This window comes from Parus major, chromosome 4A (assembly GCF_001522545.3).
Source record: "Parus major isolate Abel chromosome 4A, Parus_major1.1, whole genome shotgun sequence".
Lineage (NCBI taxonomy): Eukaryota > Metazoa > Chordata > Aves > Passeriformes > Paridae > Parus > Parus major.
Window position 1 is genome coordinate 8,985,488 of NC_031772.1, and position 25,010 is coordinate 9,010,497.

Genomic DNA, 25,010 nt, shown 5'->3' on the forward strand with positions numbered 1-25,010 from the left:
TAATGGTCAGGTCCCCTGCTTGGTGCTTTTTTGAAATTGCCTCAGCTGCATGGGCCATCAGTCCTAATCTGTTCTTGCTATGGACTTACAGCACATGCAGAGCACATGGAAATAAAAAGCCATCTGTGGCTGTATTTGTGATGTGAGTTTTCACATCCCTTCTTCCGCAAGGGAAGGAGCTCTGTCAGTCTGACTGGTGGTTTGGAATTTCACACTTGGGTTAGTTGTGTTTGAAAGGGGAAAGACAGGTTTATTGGTGGCTTTTGTGGTCTCAAAGCCTGATGCAGTTTATAGGTTCAGAAGAATGTAGTCATGCTCTCATGCTGCCTGTTATGCCAGCCATTAACTGCTGGAATAAGATCAGTATTGCGCTCATTGTCATTAAAAGGAAGAAATTAAATCTCCCTTTGCAGTAAAAAATCATACAAGGGAGATGTGCTCTTCCAGAGTGAGTCACCTCCTCACTTTAACTTTTTCTGTTTAAGTAAAGGATAAATCTGTTCTTGATCTTATGAACAATGCAGGTAGGCAGGAGGGTGCTTTTTTGCCTTTTTATTTTTTTCTTTTGCCTTCTAATCAAGTACACCTCATGACCTACTGCTGCTCCAAATCCATGAATATATGTATGAATGTATGAAAACTCTATGCTTTCAGGATGTGTTATATAAAAACACCCCAGTATATCTAGATTATGTATGATCAATTCACACAGCTGTTTTTGCTTAAAAAGCCTTTGCAGAGCCAGGCCTGAAGTCAGAATCAAATATTTAATAGTTGTTTGACTTCTAGTGAACAGTAAATTAGTATCTTGGCTTTAAAGTATTTTGCTGTTAGTGACTGTACAGCTCACTCTGTACCTGTCACACCCCACCAAGTACTAACATTTACCCAACACCACACATACCAGGAACTAGGAGAGGCAGAGCCAGCTGGTTTCTCCCCTAAAAAGTCACAGAGTTGTTGCCCATGGGCCATCTGTCATAAGGTCTTAACTATTTGCAGGAGTGGGATAAAGGTCTGTGTTCTGAACCCTCCTAAGCACACAGCTCCCACCACAGGGAGTAGTTCATAAGCACAGCTGCTCTTTTCCCTTTAAATTCTTCAGCCACGTCCTGCTGGTAGAAGAGAATTCCCAGAAGTGCATTTTCCCAGTGCCTTTTTGAGACTCCTTTCAGTCCAGAGTGCTCAGACTGCCAGCCAGCTCTGCAGATGCTTTCATACATTGAGAATAGGAACTGTGGAAGTTTCTTGCAGAGCACAAATGCTGATTGCATTTCCTGTGATAAATCTATTCCCCTTTCCTATCTTGAATTCATGTGCTGCTAGAAACCCTCCCTTTATACCATGACTTATCTCTTTAAGTGTCTGCTATGTAACTATGTAAATACTGGTGGCGTATCTCTGATAGAGATTGTCACTGCATTGCTACTGGTAACCAGTGGTTATGTCACTTTCCCTCGCTTGAATAGGCTTTGACTCATAGTGGTTTTCAGGACAATGGTTATAAAATAACACACTGAGAGGTTGCCGAGACTATAGTTTTGCAATAGAGACAACTGTCGACCTCAAGGCTACAAGAAAGCATTTTTCTTCTTTTTCTTTAGGGTTTTGCTCTTTTATAGCATGAGATTTCCTTCCATGGAAGTTTGGAAAACAAGAAATCTGTGTTAGCAAGCTGAAGCCTGGAGGGAAAACCCCACACTTCTGAGCACAAATGCTCATTTCTAACTCTTCTGAAGTACTGCTTAACTGAAACTTTAAGTGCTTCAGTTGTCCCACCTTCCTTTGGATTACTTGCTGGCAGGCTGTGCCATACTTCGGATTATTGTCTGATTTAAATGATGGCAGAAAGAAGTAATGAAACTGGTGCTTATTCAATTACTTTTTCTAGTTAAAGGACTTGCTTGAGAAAATCAGTTACATGTTAAACTTTTTCATTCTTTTTTTTTTTTTTTTTAAATGTTCAAGAACCCTAGAGACAAGGGACAAGTTTTTGGCAGATGCAAAATATCTTCACATCACAGGAATCAAAAGACAATTGAAGGGTCTGATGGCTTGCTAACATTTCCAGGTACATATCTGATTTTCTGTATAAGCATAATGTTGCCTGCACATGGACACAAACATCACAAAATTAGTGTGTATCGTTAAAAGTTCAAATCCAGATTTTAAGCAGCTTTAAACTAATTTTTCTCTTTAAGGTCATTTGAATTTTCTCAAGAATTCTTCCAAAACAAGGTCTTGCAAAACTCAGGTTGCCTCTCCTTTCTTTTAACTTTTCTTCTGTCCATTCAAGCTCCACAGGCAGGGTTTGTCCCTTAATACCTGCTTAGCTCACACAGCCTAAACTGGGGAGCCCAGACACTTCTGCAAGTAAGAAAAAGGAAATTAATTCCTTCATCCCCTCTCTTGAGCTTTGTGAGGAGGCTGATTATATCAGTAATAGGATATCATCAGAAATTCCAAATTCTGCAGTGGATTTTAAGAGTGTGAAAAGTGCTCTATATTTTTAGAATATAAATGTATGTATACATAACGTGGACATTTCTGGTAACTGTAAATATGCATAAAGCGGCAAACAAAAAGCATTACACAACTTCTTTTAGAACAGCTGATTTTCTGTAGTAGCACAGGTGATTTTCTCCCTAGACTACATTTAGCACAGACAGTTACACAACTAGTGCAACTCTCTCATCTAACAAGAATTGGTAGGAACATGCAGATTGAAACGGCCAACAGAGCTGCTCTTAAATAAAACAAAGATACATCACAAGGCACGTGCTTTTCATCTATAGTCTAGCACAGGCAGGTAGAGCTGCGCAACATGCCACACTGCGAAACTAAATAAACACATTTTGCTTCTAATGTTTTCCTGAGTTGTTCTAAAACCAGGAGTACCTGACATTAAAATAGCTTCACTACTACGCAGATTCCCTTCAAGAGAATGATTAACTGTGTAGCTACAAAGCTTCGCTATTCCAGTTCTAGCAGGAAACGGCATTCTCGCTTTTCAAAAATCACTTCGAGCCGATGTTTCCTTCGCACTACCGGAGGTACCAAAACACCGAACCCTGGAGCGAACCGTGTGTCTCACCGAGGCGGAGACGGGCGGGTCAAACCGAGCTGGGTGCGCGGTGTGCCCGGTGGGCAGCGCTCCGCAGCCCAGCGCCTCAGCTCTCCGCCGGCTCAAACCCTCCCGGCGCCGGGGGAAGCGCTGCCGGGACGGGGTGTCCGAGGGGATGGAGGACCCCTCCCGGGGGGATGGAAGACCCCTCCCGGGGGTGGGGGGGCGGCCCCTCCCGGTGCGGGCCGGGCCCGGCGCGTTACAAAACCGCCTGGTTTTGTAACAACCTGCGGGCGCTGCCCAATGAGCGCGGCCGCCGCCGTCACGTGCCCGTCTCTATATAAGCGGCGGCGGCGGCGCGGGGCGCTCCCGGCGCGGGGCGGCAGCAGCACCATGGCCCGGCGGGGCCGCGCCGCGCCCGCGCCTGCCGGCGGCCCGCGCCGCCCGCCGCGCTAGAGCCGCCGCCATGGGCTCGCACCTGCCGCCGCGCCCCGAGCCCCAGCTGGTGCTGCAGCTGGCGGCCGGCGCTCTGCAGGCGCAGAACTTGGAGGCGCCGGGCGGCGGCCTGGGGCCCGAGTGGCAGGTGCTGCTCGGGCGGGCGGACGCGCTGGCCTTCGGCGGGCGGCTGCACGAGGCGCTGCCGCTGTACCAGCTGGCGTCCCGCCACCAGCAGCTGCGAGCCGAGCAGCTGGAGAAGCTGGTGGAGTGCCTGGCGCAGGGCGTCCGGATCAAAGAGGGGCTGCCCGCCGCCGGGCAGCCCGCGGCACCCCGCGAGTGGGACGTCTTCAGGTGCCGCAAATGCCAGGGCTTCCTCTTCGAGCCCGTTTCCTTGCCTTGCGGACACACGTTCTGCAAAAAGTGCCTGGAGAGGGACCGGGCGCCCGAGTCCCGCTGCGTCCTGTGCAAGGAGGCGGGCGGCGCGGCGGCCGGGCAGCTCCTGCGGGTCAATGTCATCCTCAGCAACCTGCTGACCAAGTGGTTCCCCTGCCAAGTGAAGGCTTCGCAGCTCCGGCACGAAGGGAACCTCCTCTACAAGGAGAAGAAGCTCCAAGCTGCCCTGCAGAAGTACAACGAAGCGGTCAGCCTAGGTAAGGGCTCCCCCTCTCCGGTGCTGCTCCCCGGCTCCGGGGGAAGATAACTTTGCACCGGCCGGGGCTCGCTGGCGGCCTCTCCGGCGCCTCTCGTCCCGCCGAGCCGTGCCGGGGACGCGCTCCCGCTCTCCGCCGGCTCCCCGGGGCGGGTGTCGGGAGAGCCCTGGAGGGGAGCCCCTGGGAGGGGTCTCGGCTCTTCGGCCCGCGGTGAAACTGGGTCAGGAGAGCAGCGGTTGCGTAAGCCCGAGCCTGCGGTCCGGCTGGGCTCTCTCCGGCCGGCGCCGTTGTGTAACCGGCGGAGCCGGGGGGTGCGGAGCGCCGCGCCCTGGGCATCCCGCCGCGCCCCGGGAAGGGCTCCGGGTGTGGGGGATCCCCGCCGAGCCCCGCCGTGCACGGAGGAGCCGCTCGCAGCCGAGCGCGAAGGAGGCGGCGGGGATGCGTGTCCGGGAGGCGGGCGTGTCCCGCACCCCCGGCCGGCCCGGCCGCGCTCTCCCTCCCCATCGCCGGGGAGCGCCTGCGGGGCTGCGCAGGGAGAACTTTTGATGCGGTCCTTTTTCTGCACTTTGAGGAAAACTGACTCACGCTGAAAGTATTAAGTAGAAGTTAAAGGCAAGGTATTATAGGAAGCGTTTCACTTACACGAAAGTGTTCCCAAGGCAAGTGTCCAGCCTTTCCCCAGCACACGCTGTGTCTCGATGCTACAGTGAGTGTAACTCGGTAATCACTGTAGCGCTACTTGATTCTTCATATTGTCCGTTCTCTTCCTGTGTTTTGAGCTCTGGCATGAAAAGATCATTATTTATCACTTAAAAACTTCGACGCTACCAAATTTGAAACTCCTCCCTACAGTATGACAGCATTCCTCCTGCTGTCTTAAATGTCTCAGGAGACATTTCTACCAACCATCTCATCCTCAGTCAGTGCTGGTAATTTATTGTGTGAGCATCTTAGCATTTATTTATGCAATATGCTCTGAAGTTATATAATACATAGTTGGCAATTTGTCTGGAGTTGCCCAAAGAGGTTTCCAGATTTCATTTAGTTCATGGTTATTTAAAAACTGCATGTCTTGTGGGTTTGTGCAACTTGGAACTACCAACATGTGTTTAAAAAAAATAAAACTTAATGACTAAAGCTTATGTAAGTAATTTTTACCTAATCAACCACTTTTTCTATTTCCTACAGCTCCAAATGACCACTTACTATATAGCAACCGGTCCCAGATTAACTCTACTTTGAAAGCTTGTGAAGATGCATTGCACGATGCAGAAACAGCGTGCAGGCTCCAGCCATACTGGTTGAAAGTAAGTTCTGAGTCCAGCTGTACTTTTTTAAAACCTTGATACTGCCCTGATAGGAAATGGTTAGAATGTTCAGACAGTGGAATCTGAGGGAGGCTTTAAGTTCTGTAACTTCTTGGACTCCTGCAGTTTACAGACATGTAACCATTATATTCTTGAGCTTCCTGGGGTAAAGGAAGAGAGTGCTAGATCTGGAGAATGAGCTAAGGCTATTATCTTTGACTTGGATGAATATCAATTTTGTGAACTCTCTAAAAATTGGGTGCTAAGGACAAAATGGCTGTTTTAGAAGGTGGAAGTAGATGTTTCTAATATCAGTTGGGCTCAGGTGCCATGAGAATCATACATGAGTGGAAGAATATCCTGTCTATGCTTGTAGCTTGTATTTTTCAGGACTGTTGTGTTTAGAAACCCAAGCACTGGTGGTGCCTGTCAGGGTGTAAGACATGGTTATAGTGATGTTTGCTGTCTAACTTTTCCTTCTTCAGAAAGATCTTTTGTACTTTCACTGTGGTTTTATTGCATATTCTCTTGACAAAAGCTGCAGCTGTGGATGTGTTTCCTTGCAGGGTCACCTAAGGAAAGGACAAGCATTAGCTAATCTGGGGAAAACAGAAGAAGCTTTAAGGGAGTTTCTATTCTGCCTTGCTCTAGATACTGGGAACAAGACAGCCAAGTCTGAGGCGCAAAAGGTGAGTTCCCTAAATCATCTGGAACTGCACAATTCTTTTCAGTGGTCTCTAATAAAGGAGGATAAGATTTTTTTTCTTTTCCTCTCTCTCACTACTGCAGAGAGCTGGATAGAGATACAAATCCAGACTGTTGTTCATATTTGAGTCGTGTATTGCTAATCTGAAGATAGGAAGGCAGCAAAAAAATATACTCAGCAGCCATTCATTGGAAACAATAACAGTGTTAGCATCAAGAAATCTGAAGGAAAACTGAATTGTTAATAATTGCCACCCACAGACTATTGTGATTCTCAAATTTTGAATCTGATTCCTAGCCTGGCAATCTATTGCCAATGATGGAGTGCAGAAGAGGGGGAGTTGCTGTAGAATGATGTATCAGGCCAATGACTGGCAGAACACAACACCCAGCATTCATCAAACTCCACTTGGGAGCAGCGGCTTTCTTCCTACTGCCAGTCATGCTGCCCAAGTGTCAGTGTGTGCAGGAGGTGTGAAAGAGGAAACAGTCAACAAAGGGAGAGCAGCTTTAAAATAGTTTTTTAGGGTTGCTAATAATTAATGCTAAATAAGCAAAAAAATGGATCTTCAGTGAGGCTTTTTTCAGTTGCAGCCTACAATGTGTGTGAATTCTTATATGGCTTTTGTGAATACTGCTGTTTTGTCCACCCCTCAAATCTCTGATATCCTGTAAATCAGTATTTTGGCATTTGATTTTGTTGTTGTTGTTGTCATAGTTAAAAGGCTCAGTGTGGCAGTGATTACTTATGGCAGTTAAAATATAATAATTTTATTTTCCTTTATGCCAGCGTATTTATGCCATTCTCAATCACCAGTGGGATGGGAACATTAGGGTTTCTATGTCCTGTAGCTCAGGACATAAGGCTTCCTATAAGCACAGTAGAATTCTTACAGTAAAACTCTATTCATGAAGGTAACAGTATAACCTGAATAGTTGTAGTGAAATCAAGTTTCCATCCCATTTTATATATGGTTGAGATTTCAGCCTCTGAGGATTTTTTTGTCACTGATGTTTGAGGGCTTTGTTAGCTTTTTTCCCCAGTGGGTTCCATGCAGTCTTTCATTGTCATCATGTCATGATTTGTGCTCACAGTCATGCTGGAAGACTTTCTGTGCACTACAGCAAAAAGACCAGAAACAAACAGATATGTTTCTAAATTCTGACTCCAAATAGCCCTTTCCAAGACATTTAATTTCTGAGCAGTGGGATTCTGAGAAAAACTAGGCTTCTTATGACTGAAAGAATTACTGGTGCACTCATCAGACACAGAGTTCATCCATGATGCAATATTTTACTGGGTCATTTCCAAGGCTGCTCGTGTAACAATGACATCCTACATTTTACCAAATTCTTTGGGTACAGTTGTGATGTTCTGCTTGTATTAACTGTCTGCCTGTGTTAGTTTGGACATAGTGTGATCCTGTGAAATCCTTTTTGGCTTTAAATAGAAATCTCAGCTGTCATGTGGCTTCCTCAGGCATCAGCAGGATCACCTCAGTAGTATGTTGAAATTAGTTTTTGAACTGTGAATCTTCTATTCATCTCTGTTTCTTTCCTTAAATATTCGTCTGATAATCTGTGCCATACAAGGGGCTTCAAGCTGCTACTTGAAACAGATTCACTTATTTTCTTATAGCAAATGAAAAAATAGCATTTTTCTGCTACCTACATTTTTTGTATTCTCACATAAGTGAATTAAAAATAGCTACAGTTTACAATATCAGACACATTTATCCAACTGATCTTGGATTAAGCCTGTGAGATGAGTGCTTTCTGTACTAGTAAACTCCTGTGAAAGATAATGTGAAGCAAAAAAAAAAAAAAAAATAACAACCCAAAAACATTTAAGAAAGATGTCAATAATTTCTGGTGAGCCCTGAACTGCAGGACAAAGAGGACAAAGGCATGTGTGTGTCACATCACAGAGAATGGTTAATAACTCTGTGGGCTTATTTAACTCTGAAAATGTTTCTTGCTGTCTGTTTGGCCTGTATTGCATTAGCTCTTGCACTTTTTGTTCCTACCCTAGTTTAAAGGGCTCTTTAAATGGTTTTAACAAAATCCTGGATGCTTCTTTCAGCTATTCCCTTACTTGCTTTTTCATTTAGAGGTTGCAAGGAAGGAACTAAGCAGTGAAGTGTTCTGTTTTATATCACAGCTTCTACTTAGTTTGTTTTCACTCATCCCGGGAAATGCTCAGGAACACTTACCCGATATCCTGCAGCTGTTGTCACATCACTCTAGATTAAAGGGGAATCTCCTAAATTCAGTGGGATCTGGAGGCACCAGCCATAACCTACAAAGGTTGCTCAAGGTAAAGATCAAGTCTGATGTGTGGTTCTTAATTTGTTGTGTGTTTTGTGTTCACATTGGGAAGCCTCTCCTTTTTGCCTCTGGGAGACAGGAGGATATATTTTCTCAAATTTTTACTGAGTTTCAGAACATACAAAACAGTGTTAACTTACTCAAGTCTCCTCATTTGACTTTTTTTCTTTAATAGAAGTCCTCTGTTCTGATAAATTTTATGTCAGAATTGAGTGGGTTCTGCTCCTGTAGTTGTCTTTAGGTCTCTCAAGTAGTTGGTGGTGGAAATGGGCCTTTGTAGATTGGATTTAGAAACCCTCAAAAGCTGTGAAATGCTAAAATCTAGAGCTTCAATTTGAGCTATAACTGGTGAAGCCAGTAACAAAGTCATTCTATACTCAGTCTGTGCAATACTTAGAGGTTATTGTAGAGCTACATAAGAGATATTGGCTACTTCATAACTTTGATTTTGCAGCTGTAGTTTTGTAAATGGCTGCAGAGATTTACATTCATAGCCTTTTAAGGATCACTTCTGCTTCACTGAAACCTGAACTTTGGGATGGGGTTTGCATATATTTTATATTTAGGAGAAAACTTGGCTAGTCCTTACAAAACAAAAGTAGCAGGTTCTGAGCTGCCTTGTTGAGACTGATATGAAGCAGTCAGTGACATTGCCCCATAGAAAGGCTGTTAGGATATTCTGGCAAGAAACCCTTTTGCATGACTTTCACAAAGCCATTCAAGGGACAGTTCACTCATCTTTGTGCATGTTACACATCACAATCCACAGTGTCTGGTTTTGGGTCCATCCAGGGAGGTGATGTTATGAAGCTGACAGGTGATGTCCTGTGCAGTGGCTGCTCACAGGATGTCTTGTGGCCATAATGGAATAAACCCTGAATGGGTTAGCCTCTGAGAAAGGAATTGCCTTGCAACAGGAAGCTCTGGGCATTTTCTCTCTTACAAATTTTGTGTGTTTTTACTGCTTCCTTAAAATGAACTGATGTTGTTTTGGTTTTCCTGTTGGTTGATACCATCACCATGATATAAACAATTTGCATTTTCCTGTAATTTCAGTGATAACAATATATTTAACATGAAATCTAGCCACATTTCTGCCTGAATCCAGTTTCACATTCTTTAAAGCTACACAAAAGGGCTGGAAATACTCATTGGTTGGGAGGGGAAATCAAGTTTTTTGGTTGCTTGCATTTTGGAGTTTGATTTATTTTAACTAGGACTAGCAATTCTCAAACTCTTACTTCTTTACCTACAAAGTCCTTCCTGGTGATCCATAATATTAAAGAATTTTGAAGTTGCGTTTTTTCCTTACCAAGTTGTTGGAAGATTGGTCTAATGTCAGTTCTCTCTTCACACAGGTCAATGTGGAACAGAAAAAGGGTTTTTCCATTCAAGAGGAACCAAATGTAACTACTTCTGGTAGTTTGAGGAAATCTATACAAATTACAGAGAGCAAAAAGGACTGCTCAGAGGAGGAGAACAAATTCACTTCCATGCCAGAGTCTACTTTTCTCATTTCTGAGAAATGCAATCTCCTGAAAAGGAAGTGCTGCTCAGAGGAGATGCGAAATGCTGAGGTGCCCTGCAAACTGATGAAGAAAGGTATGTTTAATAACACACAGAACAGGTTCCATGGCATGTAACCCATGGGAATTTTCTTTTGTAAGATTCAGACAAAGAGGAACCAAGTTACACTTTGCCTTTTATATTTTCTCCTTTGCCTAACCAAGGCATGCATGTTGTGGAATCTTTCCTGTGCATAGAGAGAAAAAAGTCTAAAAAGGGGCAAAAAGGTTGGGTCATGTGGTTTTTTCAGCAGAGCTCTGAATCTTTTAAAGAACATCAATGTTGCACGTGGTCCTAGCACTTTCTATAATTTCAAAAGTTTTAAAGTACAAATTCTATTTGTTCTTTATATCTGGCCTTGTTTCCGTGCTGTGGGATATATTTACCATGGTATAAAAGAAGAATTTGTCTCACTTTAAACTTTCAGCACTAACAAAAAGTGTTGTGACATTGATTGCTAATGCAAGGCCAGATTGAACCCTCTGTAAGTGGGTATAATGTGACCAAAACTAAGGGAAGATGTGCTGATGTGTGCCAAGGCTGAATTTTGAAATGAAGCTTTACATAGAAATTACTGTAATGATGCTTCATGGTTCACTAAGTCACAAGTATCTACAACACACACTTAAATATCAGATGCTGGTGTAAATACATGAGTTAACATTGTGCTTGCGTAGTTCTGTTCAATTACTTTCTTTTTTTTTTATTGATAGACATAGATACTAGGGAAAATAGTACTGGACAACATATTCCATTTGAAGTTGTGGATCCATCAGATTTGGACTGCTCCCTGTGTATGAGGTGTGTTCTTTTCTCACAGATATCTGTAGTTTTCCAGCTGTATCTTCCTTTTATGACCTAGAGATTTTCTAGCTTACTTGGTACTTACTTTTGCCTATGACATGAAATTAGCTTTACTGCTACTGTTACTCCTGTGATGCATCTCTGAACCTTTGGTTCTGAGCACCAATGAGGAATGGGGATCTTCTCTGGGCTAGTGATTGCTTTGGAAAGGGCACACAAAGTCCCAAGAGTTAAGCTGGTTAATGAAGGTGTCTGAAAGATTTGCTCTTGCCACTGACACAGTGCACAAACCCATGGTTTGTCATCTGGGAGCTTGTAGAGCTGTTTGTCATGAAAAGCACAAAATACCTAAAGAGACCACAGCCAATGAATATTCTGAGTTTGCATGTGAACTGTGTTGCTGCTATTGCAATAGCATGATCTAAACAAGAGTATGTTTTAACTCTCTTCCTTAAGAGGCATGTTCCTCACTTTACTGAGGCTGTCACTTCATTTGCTTGAAGATTTCTTCCAGTTAAACAACAGTTATTCTTGGGAACAGTAATAGCTTAGGAAAACAAGTAGGAGTTGTCAAATGCATCTATTTTACTACTTGTTTGGTACAAAACATTACAACTTTGGCAAATACATTATGTGGGGGGTTTAATGACTTAGAAATATTGGGAAGGTGTTTTACTTGCTGCAGCAAGTGTTGCTTAGGTTGTTTGGTTTTTTTAATTACCCAGATTTATCTGTAATTCATGTTTGGGTTAGTTTTGCACAATATTTTTTAATTCTTAAATACTAGATAGCCTCTTTAGGGATTTACTTCTGAAGGCCAGTGATTTGAGAAATCTGGATTTTGTTGTTTGTATGCAGAAGAGGAGACTTCAATTTGTTTCAGACAAACTGAAAGCTTTGAGGACTAACTGCTGTATTGTTTGATTTGCTTCTGATTGGTATAAATCAGACCTGCCCCTTCTCCCTCTGCCTGACTGCAGCTGAAATATGTTCCAAAAGTTTATGCAGCTGTCAAAACACTCAGTAGTGCAAAGAGCAAAACTTTCCTCTAGCAGAAAGCCACACAATTAGTCTTAGATGGTTTTGTGATTCTGCTTGTTTATCATGGTGTCCACAAAGCATTTTTCAGATGTTTTAAATAAAGTTAATTAATCCTATTTTCTCATCCTCTATGTTAAATCAGTAACAGCCAGCCTACAATACATTTGTAAAGGAATTAGGCCAAGGATTACTGTTTCCCTTACAGTAGAGAGGATGGTATAGGTGCTGTGCTTGGAACTCCCAAATGCAGGCCTTGCCTTCAGAAGGATGTTAGCTGCACCACTGCACAAGGAGGGCTTGTGCTCAGAAAAGCTCTCCTAAGATCTTTCTTGTTATTTATGCAGACTGAATATATTTCCTGCCATGTTCTTCAGAAATGTTTTGGGGATTTGGTTCCTGAGGTACTTTGGACTAATTACCTAGTAACCTACTGACCTGCTCACAATGAACTGCAGGAGCTGTTATTAACATGTTTGTCTGATGCAGTGGCCAAAATGTTATTGATCCACCTTTGCTCCAGCAGCAAGCAGAAAATACAAAGTAGTTAAAGCAAGATACTGGTGAGAAAAGGAGCATTATTCTGCAGCAATTTGTTTCCTGCTGTTAACAGTAGCTCAAAGTAATGTCATGAGAAGTCTTAGTGTGTAGTGTTTCTTCCTGAAAGTCACAAAGCTTGTCCAGCTCCTCTTAAAGTTGTTAGGAAAAGCTGCTGCTGGCTTTTGTGAGAGCTTGGGCAGACTTGGGAATCTAAACAGGAGTATCTTGTCTTTATGCCACATTTTAGATGAAGTCAGTTCCTACCAAATAATTACATATGCAATGCAGTGCTTACTGGAACACGGGGTAGAATTCAGTGATTCACACAGTTTAAGTGAGGTTTCTGTTCATGAAACAGTTAACAAGTGTTTTCAATTACACCATCAGTTTGCAATAAGATAGGTGTGGCATTTTAGATACCATTTCATATGTTCCATTGCTTAAATGTCAATGTTTTTAGTACTTAATGACATTTAATGAGCTCTTTATGGCAGTCTTGTTAAAAGCCAGTTGCATCCTTAAATACACTCATCTTGTCAAAGATGCTAATAAATGTGAGTTTACATATTGTAATTTCCACATGTTTAATAGAACATACTGTACTGTTTTGATAAACTAGTACTTTAAAGAAAAAATATTAATTAAATTAAAATAAGACTAGTATTTAAGACCTTAAAATGCTTAGACAGTATGTTGTAAAGTACAGTATATTCCAGACAATTTACTTTCTAGATTTGAATTGTTTCTATTTTTTAAAAGAATCTTCTGTTGTATTATGAGATGTATTATTTACATCTCCTTAAAATCTTTATTGACAAGGAAACATGACTTTGCAATATCACAGTGATAACAAGGAAAAAAAATATTTACATGAAAGTAAGTATCATAGAGGTCCTTGAAATGGGTAAAGAATAGGTACCATGATACTTTGAAGACCTGGCTTTTTATGTATTTAAATATTCTTCCAGATGAAACATGAACTGCCCATCACTCATTTTCCAGAAAAGCAGTCACTTGAAGGTTAAAAACTATTAAAAAAACCTAATCAAAAACCCCATGAATACCCATTAGAGGTGGCAATAATAGATTCGTAAAATTGTTTAGGTTGGAAAAGACCTCCAGGATCTTTCAGTTCCACCATTTATTCCAGAGCTGCCAAGTCCCACTTTATTGCAATTACTGATGTGGGCTATTACTGCAAATAGGTATTTTGTGCTTAGCTCTGCAAATACAAGTAATCACAAAATTTCAGTAACAGTTGTGCAAGTACTGCTCAATTTCATTAGTGACATCAGATGGTCCAACTTCTGCTTCTGTTTATTGCTCACACAGAGAAAAATTAAATGCTGGCTTGTTGGAAGTTTGTGACAGTATTGTCCCTGACATTCACTGAAGTCAGAGTTCATGGGCTGCCTTTCATTTTGGGTGGCAATGATAACATCTAATTGGAATAAATACAAAAGTTGGTTGAAGAAATTAAAAGCAAGAAGCAACTTTATCCCTGTAGTAGTCAGTAGTTAAGTTAGTGAATTAATTCAGCTTTTTTTGGTAGCAACTTTTTTCTTTTACTTTAGTACACGATATTGTTGTCTTTTTGCTCTTGGATTTTCTGATCCAGGCTCTTCTATGAACCTGTCACAACACCTTGTGGACACACCTTCTGCCTCAAATGCCTGGAGAGATGCCTGGATCACAACCCAAAATGTCCCCTGTGCAAGGAAGGGCTCTCTGAGGTAATCCTTGGAAGTTTTCAGCATAAATTCAAGTGCAAGTGATAGGAACAACTTCACCTTCAGACAGCCTTAATATTTCCTAACACAAAAGAAATATTACATAACTCAGGAAGAATGTGACTTTTAAAGTGCTCTTGTGAGTTGCCAAGCATGGCTGGTCTGTGTTCAAACCTCAGGACCAGGCCTGTACTTAGAAGATTTCTCTGTAGGTGATTTTTACTTTCCAGATTTCTTAAGTAAATGTCTGTAATGCAGGGGATAGTTAAAAAAACAACTCTTCAGTGGCAGGTTTAACAGGTGATAGAATCACAGATGTGATGCAGGAAGTGAGGGTCCTGGAGGATGCCCTTTGCACAGGCACCATACACTGTGAAGTGCTGGATGTTCTAACTACTTGTGTGTGTTCTTACTGCAGTGCTTGGCTATGAGGAAATACTGTAAAACAGTGCTAATGGAGGAGCTAATAGCCAGATATCTTCCAGAAGAACTCACTGAAAGGAGAAAGATTTATGAAGAGGAAATAGCAGAGCTTTCCAAGTATGTCATCCATTTATGTAAAAATCTCTGACTCTGCTGCTGTTGGCTGAGTGGCTCTGGCTGCTGTGGAACATGAGCTGAGATGCTGATGGAGCTTCTTTCTCTGTATCATGTGATTTCAGAGAACAGGGTCCAGGTGAAACTGCTTGAGCAAGCATGAAAACTAGACACTGTGCTAAAGAATAAAGAGAAGAAATCCAGAAGGTTGATTTATAAACAAAGTACAAAGCAATGTGTCTGCTTTCAGTGGATCTCTATGAAAGGCACAGAGTGAGACAATAGGTAGAAGTAATCTGACAGGATGGGGTTTGGAATATACTGGACAGGGGAGAAAGGGATTAAGGGAAATAAAATAAATAAAAGCAATACTTAGAGATCCAATAATGCTTTCACTAGCAAATTCAGAAAGCTTAATGAAAAATTTGTCTGCTGTTAAGTGGTATATAATTTTCTAGAGTATTTAGACAGTTAAAGGAAAAAAATTATTTTATCTGTTACTTATCCCATTAAGAATTTTATTCTAAAGATGTTGTAATTCCTATTTAAAGATGTCATCACTTCAAAGAATATGAGACTTATGTGTCAGCAGTTTGGTAAAACGTCATTTCTGATTTTTCCTTTCTTTCTTACAGCCTAAATAAGAATGTTCCCATATTTGTGTGCACAATGGCTTATCCTACAGTCCCGTGTCCTCTGCACATCTTTGAGCCGTGTTATCGGCTGATGATCCGGAGGTGCATGGAGACTGGCACCAAACAGTTTGGGATGTGCATCAGTGACCCTGTCAAGGGGTGAGTGAAGAGCTCGGATATGTGAGGTACCCACTTAGTCTGGAGCCAGTGGAGAGGTGCAGGAAGGTCCATGGTTGTAATATCTGTGGTAGATTTCCAGCAGAGAAAGTTTCTTCCTGATCGTGAGGGTTAAAGACATTGAGGAGACAGAAGTTTTTTTCTTGAGCTCTTGGATTCTGACTAATGTAATGGTTCTCTCAAAACACTCATAACTGAATGTGTGTAATGTGATTGAGCTGCACACCTCCTGTAATACATGAAAAGAAAGTGTATTTTTCTCCTGCTTTCAAATCTGCTGAATGTTTTGGTACAAGAAATCAAAATGGAAGGAAGGTGTGTTCTTGGGCTAAATTTCCTTAAATTATGGGATATGTTTATATCCTCATGGTTCTGAATATAGTGGAGGCTACAGAGGTGTTAACAGGACCTTCATAAGGACTGGCTGAGCATATACATTGAGACATTTACAGTTAGTCTTAGCTAACTTCAATGTTTGACTCTGTTTAGCTTTTCTCCCTTTTTTTTATGCTATAAACCTACTGGGTCTGTATAGTCTGTGGAAAGAACAATTTGCAGAAAATACCCACCTGCAAAGTAAAATCTGCTGAAATTGTGCAAAAACTTTTTTATTCATGATTTCCTAGTCCTTCCATAATGCCAATACTCTGAATTGCACTTGTCCTTCTGTACAAATTGACCGAACATGTTAGGATTATGGAGGAAGTTTTCTTCTGATCTGTATATCTTCCAGTTTCATAAGATGTTCCCTGTATTACAAAACATCCAGTTAGCATTAATCAGATCAGACAGTCTGAAACTTACTGATAGTTTTGCAGACAATTGTGGAATAATTTGAACTACAGCAGGTCAGGGCTATGAACAATAGAAATGAGCTGACATTGGTAAATACCTTTGTGGTAGGGACTGGCTGTATGGCAGCTCTGTGGAACTCAGGGTGGAGAGAATAAGACTTGTTTACTTGCCTTTGTTCTGGTTTCAATAGGTTTGCAGATTATGGCTGCATTCTGGAGATAAGAAATGTTGAATTCTTTGCTGATGGTCGCTCTGTTGTAGACAGCATTGGCAAGAGGAGATTTAAGGTGATCCAGCACAGCCAGCGTGATGGATATAACACAGCAGATATTGAGTACATTGAGGATCAAAAGGTAAATTTAGAAATATTTAATTTAAACTGCATTACATGTGAAATTCTAAGTGTGAATCTTTTCAGTGAGTTCTTTTTGTAGAAGTTTCTGATAAAACAAATTGTGGTATTTAATAACTGCTCATGGTTAAGGTGGGACACATAAGAGTCAGCATAAGCACAAACACACACTGCCCATCTACTGAAGAGTGCTTCCTGGAGGTATTTGTCAGAGGACAAGGCTAAGTGAATCCAGGATGAGATTTACTGGTCTTCTAGACAGAATAATTGCAGTTTATAAGAGGGTAGAGGAGGAACCTCACACCATTTGTATGGAAGCCAGTTAGAAAAATCCCCATTCAGGTAAGAAGCAGCAGGATTTGGTGCACCAATAGCCTTCAAAATTGCTCATGTTAATTCTTAAGAGCTTTTGATATATAATGGGAAGATAAAATGTCTGCTTCCAGGCTCTACTGATTTTGTTTTTATAAAAAACTTTGCATAATCTTTTTTTTCCAGTTTTGTGTGATGTTTGTGTAAAGGTTTTTTCATACAACAGTCCAGAAAGTTCAAATTCTACAAATAGCTATTTTTGGTTTAGAATACAGCAAAGTGAAGAATTTGGATAGGAAAGGGGAAACACCAAATGAGCTCTCAGTATTTATTCCAGAATTCCTTCGGCATGCTTTTTTTTTTTTCTTTCCCCTACCTAATCCTGAAAATCCTATGCCTTCCCCAACATGGAGACTGAACTGACAGTAACTTTCCCCTCTCATTTCTCATTCCAGGTGCAAGGACAAGAGTATGCTGCATTACTTGTTCTCCATGACTCCGTCTATGATCAGGCTTACATGTGGTTTAACTCCCTCAAGCAAGCACTCAAAAGTCGAATTCTCAGTCATTTTGGTCCAATGCCAGCTAAGGATCCTGACCCACAGGTATCCAGAATCAGTGGCTTATGTAACTTTTAGAGACAGAAATAGCAGGGATATCTGATAAGCTGGCAGGCATTGTGTTTTAAGATGAAAATATGAATACTCTGCATTTACCCCATGTAAGCTGAGCCTCCAAATTCTGTTACCACACACCAGTGGTAGCACAGTTGCAAAGAAAAAGCTTGTATTTAATGCTGATAACGTTCTGAGGCTATTTATCTCACTGCATTAATCCCAGGAGGTTGAACCACCTTTTTGCCTGTTCTACTTCCCCAATTAAATGACCGAGAGTAAATAGGCAACTGGAAACTTGTTACAGGACTGCAAATTGGTGGGGTCCTAAAATAACAGAATGTAACAACAAGAGCTAAATATGAGGTAGTGTCATAAAGTATGGAGAAGGAAGATGGGAATCCTGAAGAGCTGGGTCAGTAATAACACGGGGAAAAAAATAGATTTAAAAAAATGCAGAAGGCCCAGCCTATAAATTGTTGCTAGCAATAAAAAGGCTTTTAACATCCTATTTTCAGGAAAGGTGCTACTTGTTTGTAATCTGTTTCAGGCCAACCAGTAAAAAGCTTTTAGGCTGTCAATGAAATTATCTACTTGCTACATTCCTATCAAAAACTATTTTCAGAGTTAAATCCTCAAAAACAGGACCTTACCAGCTGTATGAATGCTGACTTCAAATTTTTATTTTTTTCCCCCCTGACTACAGGCTAACCCAAATGGACCAGCCTGGTGCTGGTGGGTCCTGGCTGTGCTTCCACTTGAGAACAGAGCTCAGCTCCCGTTCCTCGCCATGAAATCCCTCAAAGACCGCTTGAATGGCATCAGACGTGTCCTTACGTTCATGTCTCGTACGAGATCACGGTGATGGTGAGGAGCAGAGCTGGGGAGTCTCCCACAGTCCTTGACTGCAGACTGTCTCTTGTAACTTCATCTAACTGCAATAATGTCTTACAGATTTGAGTGTCAGGATGTTTCAAGCCTGAATTTCAAAGAGAATGAGTTATAAAGAGCAGGGGATGTTTATGGATACTTCAATAGTTTCCATTTGGAACTGAGACAAATATTCAATCACTGCACTGCTAAATTAATAACAAATGTGATAGAACAAAAAGTGATCTTGTTTGCCATAAACCTTTTAAAAATCTTAAGGATTTTTTTTATTTATTTTATTTTTATTTTTTAGTGGATAAAGGATAAACTGTGCAATTTAATGTGAAGCAAAAATAATAAGGTTAATGCGTTATTTCAGTGAACTGCAAAGTCTTTTATTCAAATGGTTCAGGGTTTATATAGCATTGTGTAAAATAATGTTCACAACTTCTGTTTGATAATTTATTTTTGCACTATGATTTTTTTGTTTCGAAAATGTATATTATTTATGTGTTCAGTCACTAAAGGAAAGTGAGCTGCTCTATTTATAGTGTTTTTACCCTGTATTATGACTGGGGGCAAAAATGATGATTCTTTCAGTGCACAGGCAACTGCTTTGATAATTTTTCAGTTATTTGTGTTCAAATACTTGGAATGTTTTTCTACTCATCCCCAGTTCTACTGTAGCTTAAGAACGCCCCCAAAACATCCTGCCTTGAAGTCTTTGAATACACAGATTGTCTGAGTTAATTCAAGCACAGCTTGAATGTTGAAGGTTCATCCTATGCTTGTGGCAAGGTTCCTGATACAACCAAACAGACAAGCACCTGCTTAAGTGCTTGGTAAATTCAAGTACTGATGGTTAATGTCGGTGGGAGCTGACCATAGTGGTGACAGAAGGATATATCCCCTAATATTTCACAGAACAGAATAACTTGAAGTTGAATTTATATCTGAACATTTTCTTGCAAAAATGGACAATGGCTGCAAACAACTGTGAAGAAAGAGCTGCAATATATGGAAAGTGGCTTATCCCAGAGAAAACTGGAAGTACTGGTGTCATTTCATTGTAGGTTAATACATAGATTTTTATTTTTTTTTCCCCATCAACTCTTGTTGCTGTTAAGATGAGTTTTATTTCTTTTAATTGTTTGGTGGGATTTGGCTTTGGAGTGTGTGTATGGGAGGGGGAGGGGGGAGTTATTTGGAACTGTAGGACTCAGAGGGTAGTTTGTGTCACATTAAGAAGGAATATGTTGTAATAAATGCTATTTATTTCACCCCAATCTTCAGGTTTCTGTTAGCTTCAAATCTCTACCCAGCCATTGCTTTTCTCTTAAGAGATTGGGTAGTGTTGCTAATAATAGTTATCTCCCAAGGAAAGCAAGTGAATTTTAGCATGATTACTTCTAGCTATAAAGCAGGTAAAAATAGGGCAGAAATGAGAACAGGAAGTATCTTGGTTTTGATTTTTTTTTTTTTAAATCAACAGTTCATATACTTGTTTTGCTGCTTTTATTGCTTACAGTGTACCACTTTCTGGGACTGCTCTTACCTTCACCTGATTTTGACTTTCACTGATTTCAATGTGAGAAAAACTGGGCCTTTTATTCTAAGCTACTGTTTTCCTTTTCAGTGGCAAAAACTAGAATGAAGTGAGAATGTTATGGAATGCTATAGATTTCTTTGGGGTTTTTTGCGCAGGATAGCACTCTGCCATTTCATGCCTTTATGAAAAAAAACAAATGCAGTAGAATTTAATGTCATTTTTCTGCATATTTTTCCATTATCTCATCAGAAATATTTATTAGTTAAAAGCAGCTTCCTTCATTCCCCTTTTGTTAAATTCTCTAGAACTTTTTTATAGGGGTACCAAGGAAACAAATGGAAGACAAACATGTTTCACCCTTCTGGTGCACATGGAATCTGTATCCTGTTTGCACTGAGCTGCTTTGGAAATGCTGTAACTTTCTTCCATGCCGCTGGATCTCTGCACTTCTTCCATGAGTGGTACTTGGCATGCTGTAAACAATGTAAAAAAACACCTCCATGTTCTGAACAGTACCAAGTGATGGTGGCTGACACCTGCTATGGCGTTTTCTCTTCATAAGTCAACAACAAAGTGATTCCTACTTGTTTGGAAGTGAAGCTGCATTAAATGCAATTCTTCCACAAACCATTATGTACTATTGCAGAGCATAAGTGTCTCATGTTGCTCCCACAGGAAAAAAAAGCTTCCACTTTCATTACTCCTACCTGTGAGAAAAGGAGCTTAAATACCTAATTTAAACTGTTTTCTCACTGATGTAATTATTTTTTTACCCTGCATGCTGTGTCTTCTGCATACTCATTCTGCCTATTTTGTTTTAGAAACTGTCATGGAAAGAATCCTTGATTTTAAAAATGAATATTGTCTTTTCTGTTAGCCTTGAGTAAAGCTGCCAGAATTTCCAAGCAGAGACTTGTGTACATGCCCTGCATCGTGAACACCCGGTGCATTTGTTGCAGCCTGGAAACACTGGACCTACTGCATGTAATGCAAACAGGTGATCTGCATATGCACAACAAATCAAAATTCCATCTGTACAGGTACAGTAGCATTCTCTCTGGGGCTGTTCTATGGCCACACATTCTAGATTAATGACTAAAGTCTGTAAATTCCATCAGAAATGAAAGCAAATACCGAGAGAGATACATGCTAGAGAACACTAACCTGTCCAGGAAAAACTAGACAAGGAGTACCCTTAGCCTTTATTATGTTGAGATGGTGAAGTTTCAGTAATGATGTTTAAAACCAAAAAAAATCTAGGTATGCCACAGTATCTCTGATTTTTTTTTTCAGTTGCATAAATAAGTACAAGGATGTAAATGCAGCATTTATCACAGGCATGAATAAACAGCTGAACAGATTTAAAAATACCTTCAGTTTAATTATAGAAATAGCATTGATCAGATAAAATACTAATTGGGGAATATTTTATTTAAGCTGCTCGCATTTTTCAAGACACCAAACCCAGTTTCATAACCAGTCTTGCTCATCTGCTAAAAACAAAAAACCCAACAAACCAAACCATGACTTGAACTCGCATTTCCTGCGTGGTCAGAAGTATTGATTTATCGCTGTGGGGACATAAGTAATGCATAGATTGCTTAGACAGTAGTTCAGTAGTTTTAATAATGAAATAATAAAATGGTATGATAGGCCTTTATGCTAAGTCTTAAGTGACATTCTGGTGTTAGTTGTAAAGTTCCTCTTGCTTTTTTTCTGTGATTACTTTAAGTGCTGCTATCTTCCATTACAATGTAGCAATAAGAGATACCAGCTGTCAGACTGAATGGCTGCTGACGCATTGCTGGGCCGTCCTTCTGTCCTGTACAACTGCTTACTGACAGAACACCTCAAACATCAATTTATTAATCCAAAGATTGTTTTAATCTTAAAAAAAAAAGTGGATTTGGATGTAGCAGGTCTGTCTTAATCTGTGCTGTAGAGAAAGAGCTTCATAGAGTTGAGTTCTGTTTTAGATGGTCTTTTTAGAGAATCATAAAATCCCAGGTTGGAAGGGACCTCAAGGATCAGCTGGTCCAACTTTTCTTGGCAAAAGCATGGTCTAGACAAGATGGTCCAGCAGGCTATCCAGCTGAATCTTACCAGTGTCCAATATTGGGAAACCAACACTTCCCTGGGAAGATTATTCCAATGGCTGATTGTTCTCATTGTGAAAATTTTTCTTTTTAATGATTTCTACTTGGTGCTGAAGTTTTACTGGCATTTAAATCAATGGCAGGAATTGTATTTAAATGCAATGTTTAGGAATGGAGAACATGTTCACAAACATTTATTTAAAAAAGAAAGTGAAAATTAACTATAGGGTTTTTGTGCATAGAAACCCCATAGACCGAAATGCACTTAAGGCAGTGCTCCCCATTTCCCCCAAGTCCTACATCAGATGAACACAATCCCTCTTTTCAACCCTGCTTAGTTCTCATTTAATTCACAACTGAAACTGTTAACAACTGCAGCACGTAGTTTAGGAGCTGAGGTTTATTTCCAAAGCCCAGTAAATCACTGGAAGTCTTATGGGTATAGCAAAATGGTAGTTTGAGCAAAGTCACTCTCTTGAAACACTTTGCTAAATAAATATTGTCTGAAAGAAGAAACTAATCTGCTTAGACAGGATTAAAATGGTGGATAATAAAAACCTGAACTATTACATTGACTTGCTCATCCAGGTATCATGTGAAGTGCTTACTAAGGTTGGATTTTCATAAGGTCTAAAGTAACCCTCACATAGAAGTGCCTGTATTCTGTTATTGCCATTCTTGAGCTTTTTAATAGTCATAGCCATATATTTTATAAATATAAAACATATGCACCTTTTAATCTTTACATTCAACTTGCAGAACAAAGGTTTACAGAGCAGAAGTGTAGCAAAAACAATGTAATAGCTTCTATAATTCCCTGATAAGGAATGGGAGAAGTAAAAAATGAGGAGCAAAAGATTATCTGTGTAAGATGTCTTAATCTGGAACCATATACTTGTCCAATTTAATTCCATCAAGCTATGTGGTTACAAGAGTGCCAGAAATATATCTATCAAGCCATTTTAAATAAAAAGTTTTGTGGACTTGTATATTCCATTTGTTTCTAAAACATCCTTTTGTGCACTGTAATGAACTTGAAATGAAACTTAAGTTATACTCTCATATCACTGGACAGAGTACTGTTCAGCTACCTCTACATAAGTTTGAAGTAATTTGTTTTTTCTGGATTTGTTTGCATTGTCATATAAAATATATTTTAAAAAATCATAGTCCAAAGAACCTGTATGTGTTTGTAGATGTACTTATAACTATGTTGTACCAACAAAGTCTGTGTGGAGAGTTGTTTCCTAATTAAAATTTTTGTCTTCTTTATTCTTTGGCTTGCATAACAACTACAGAGGTGAACAAAATTCTACATGGGAGCTGCTTTTTGTAGGTGTTTTAGATAAAGGAACAAAGAACAACTCCTATATGTGCAGTCACACAACAACACTTGAAGTGAAAAAGCCAAACCATAGAAATTAAGTTGTTCAAACCTCAGATGTTGTAAAAGAGTGCTGCTGGTTTTTGGGTGGTTTTTGGGCTTGGTTTTATTTCCCCTCCTCTCTTCCTTTGTTGCTGTGGTAAAAAGAATGGGAGCTGCAGAAGGTCTGGCTTACTGCACTGCCCTGCACTTCTCTGGGCTTTGGTTCCTCCAATGCATTATTATTTGCTTTGCAGGTTGCTGTGATTTAAACCCATGACCAGGACACCTTTTCATTTACAATCTCAGGCAGGAATGCATCCCAGCCACATTTAAGCTGTGTCTGTGTTGGTGATGAAAGGACTGTTTTCAGTGATAACCATTTAAGAAGTTCCATAGGGCTATCACACTCACAGAAAAAGCTAGAGAATACCTTTTTTCATAAACCTAATATTAAGAATTTATTCTACAAAAAATACCAGGATTTGAAAGTTTTTTGCAGGTTACATATATATATATGAGCTGCTCCTTTTGCCTTGTCATTTAAGCAAGATGTAGCACGCTTGTGACTTGCTGCCTTAGCCCCAGCCACTGCTGGGGTCAGAGGTTTCCTTGCTGGTCTCTTATGTAAGCTTGCTCAGGCTCTGCATTTACTTCAGAATCCAGGGCACAGGCTAAGGCCTACAGTGAGACTACAACTCATTATGTCAAGGTCTCTGTTATCTGTAAAAAATATATTTGTGTCTGATCAGAGGAAGTTTTGGTTGAAGTACATTTTCATCAGGAAATAGTAAATAGTCAAAACTGGAGCTTTTCTTGGGAATGAGAAAAAGTCTGTTTAAAATAAGATTTAAACTATTGTTTTTAAATAATAACTTTAGTTTTGAAGGCTGTAAGAGTGGTTATAAAAAACAGGGATTTAGATGCAATATGAAGCAGAATTTAACCCAAGTATAGGATAACAAAATATTTCCCAGCTACTTTCTCACTATGTCCTCATTTTATAACAGTGTACCTACACAGATTGATTCAAATGGTATTTGAAATATGCTAAAGTCATCTACACTTACATAATGCTTCATATTAAAATGATCATTAGCAATTTTGGATGATTTCTATCCTGTAAAGCATTTAAAGGAAAGCCACTGCTTCCAGTCAGCCTCTTCTCCCCAGTTCCCTGACATAAGACCCTGTGCTCACTTTGCTGTGCATGGGATCAGGACTCTGTGCCATTCTGGGTGGGCAAAGGGAAGGGAATGCCATGGGACAGCTCCTGGCTGTGACCCTGCCACAGCTTCAAAATGTTGTCAGTAGCATGCTTTGATTCTGTGAATGAGATGCCACAAAATCCTGGAACATCTCTTAATGTGCCATGGTTTTCTGTGTGACACTTGGTGAAAGTGGCAACAGTTTTTATCTTCCAAAGAGGTGCTCACTTCTTAGTTTCAACAGTTCTTTAGCCTCTACTGTAGGAACCATGGATTGCCTGGTCTTTGCTCCATCCTACTCACAACAAGGACAAGGTAAGGAATGCCATCTT

General features: G+C 40.4%; 1 protein-coding gene across 3 annotated transcripts; it reads left to right on the top strand.

Moving 5' to 3' along the window:
* Positions 1-3,515: 3,515 nt before the first annotated feature.
* On the top strand, positions 3,516-23,379 carry LONRF3 (LON peptidase N-terminal domain and ring finger 3). Of its 3 annotated transcripts, none has more exons than XR_004497266.1 (13): positions 3,531-4,152; positions 5,341-5,459; positions 6,026-6,148; positions 8,326-8,481; positions 9,851-10,094; positions 10,772-10,859; positions 14,059-14,173; positions 14,589-14,710; positions 15,343-15,501; positions 16,505-16,667; positions 17,434-17,583; positions 18,299-19,531; positions 20,889-23,379. XR_004497266.1 is itself a non-coding variant. In XM_015626212.1 (13 exons), exons 1-12 carry the CDS (start codon positions 3,531-3,533, stop codon positions 18,455-18,457), a joined length of 2,220 nt encoding a protein of 739 aa, XP_015481698.1. In that variant the 3' UTR covers positions 18,458-18,459; positions 20,889-23,379. The 3 variants fall into 3 exon arrangements, 2 of the variants coding, with proteins under 2 accessions (XP_015481699.1, XP_015481698.1); XM_015626212.1 differs by having other exon boundaries at positions 18,299-18,459; XM_015626213.2 differs by lacking the exon at positions 8,326-8,481 and having other exon boundaries at positions 3,516-4,152; positions 18,299-23,379.
* Positions 23,380-25,010: the final 1,631 nt, after the last annotated feature.

Coding starts and splice junctions, on each gene's coding strand:
- LONRF3 (XM_015626212.1), top strand. CDS start 3,531: ATGGGCTCGCACCTGCCGCCGCGCCCCGAGCCCCAGCTGGTGCTGCAG. Junction 4,153..5,340: donor CAACGAAGCGGTCAGCCTAG/GTAAGGGCTCCC, acceptor TATTTCCTACAG/CTCCAAATGACCACTTACTA. Junction 14,174..14,588: donor GCAAGGAAGGGCTCTCTGAG/GTAATCCTTGGA, acceptor TTCTTACTGCAG/TGCTTGGCTATGAGGAAATA.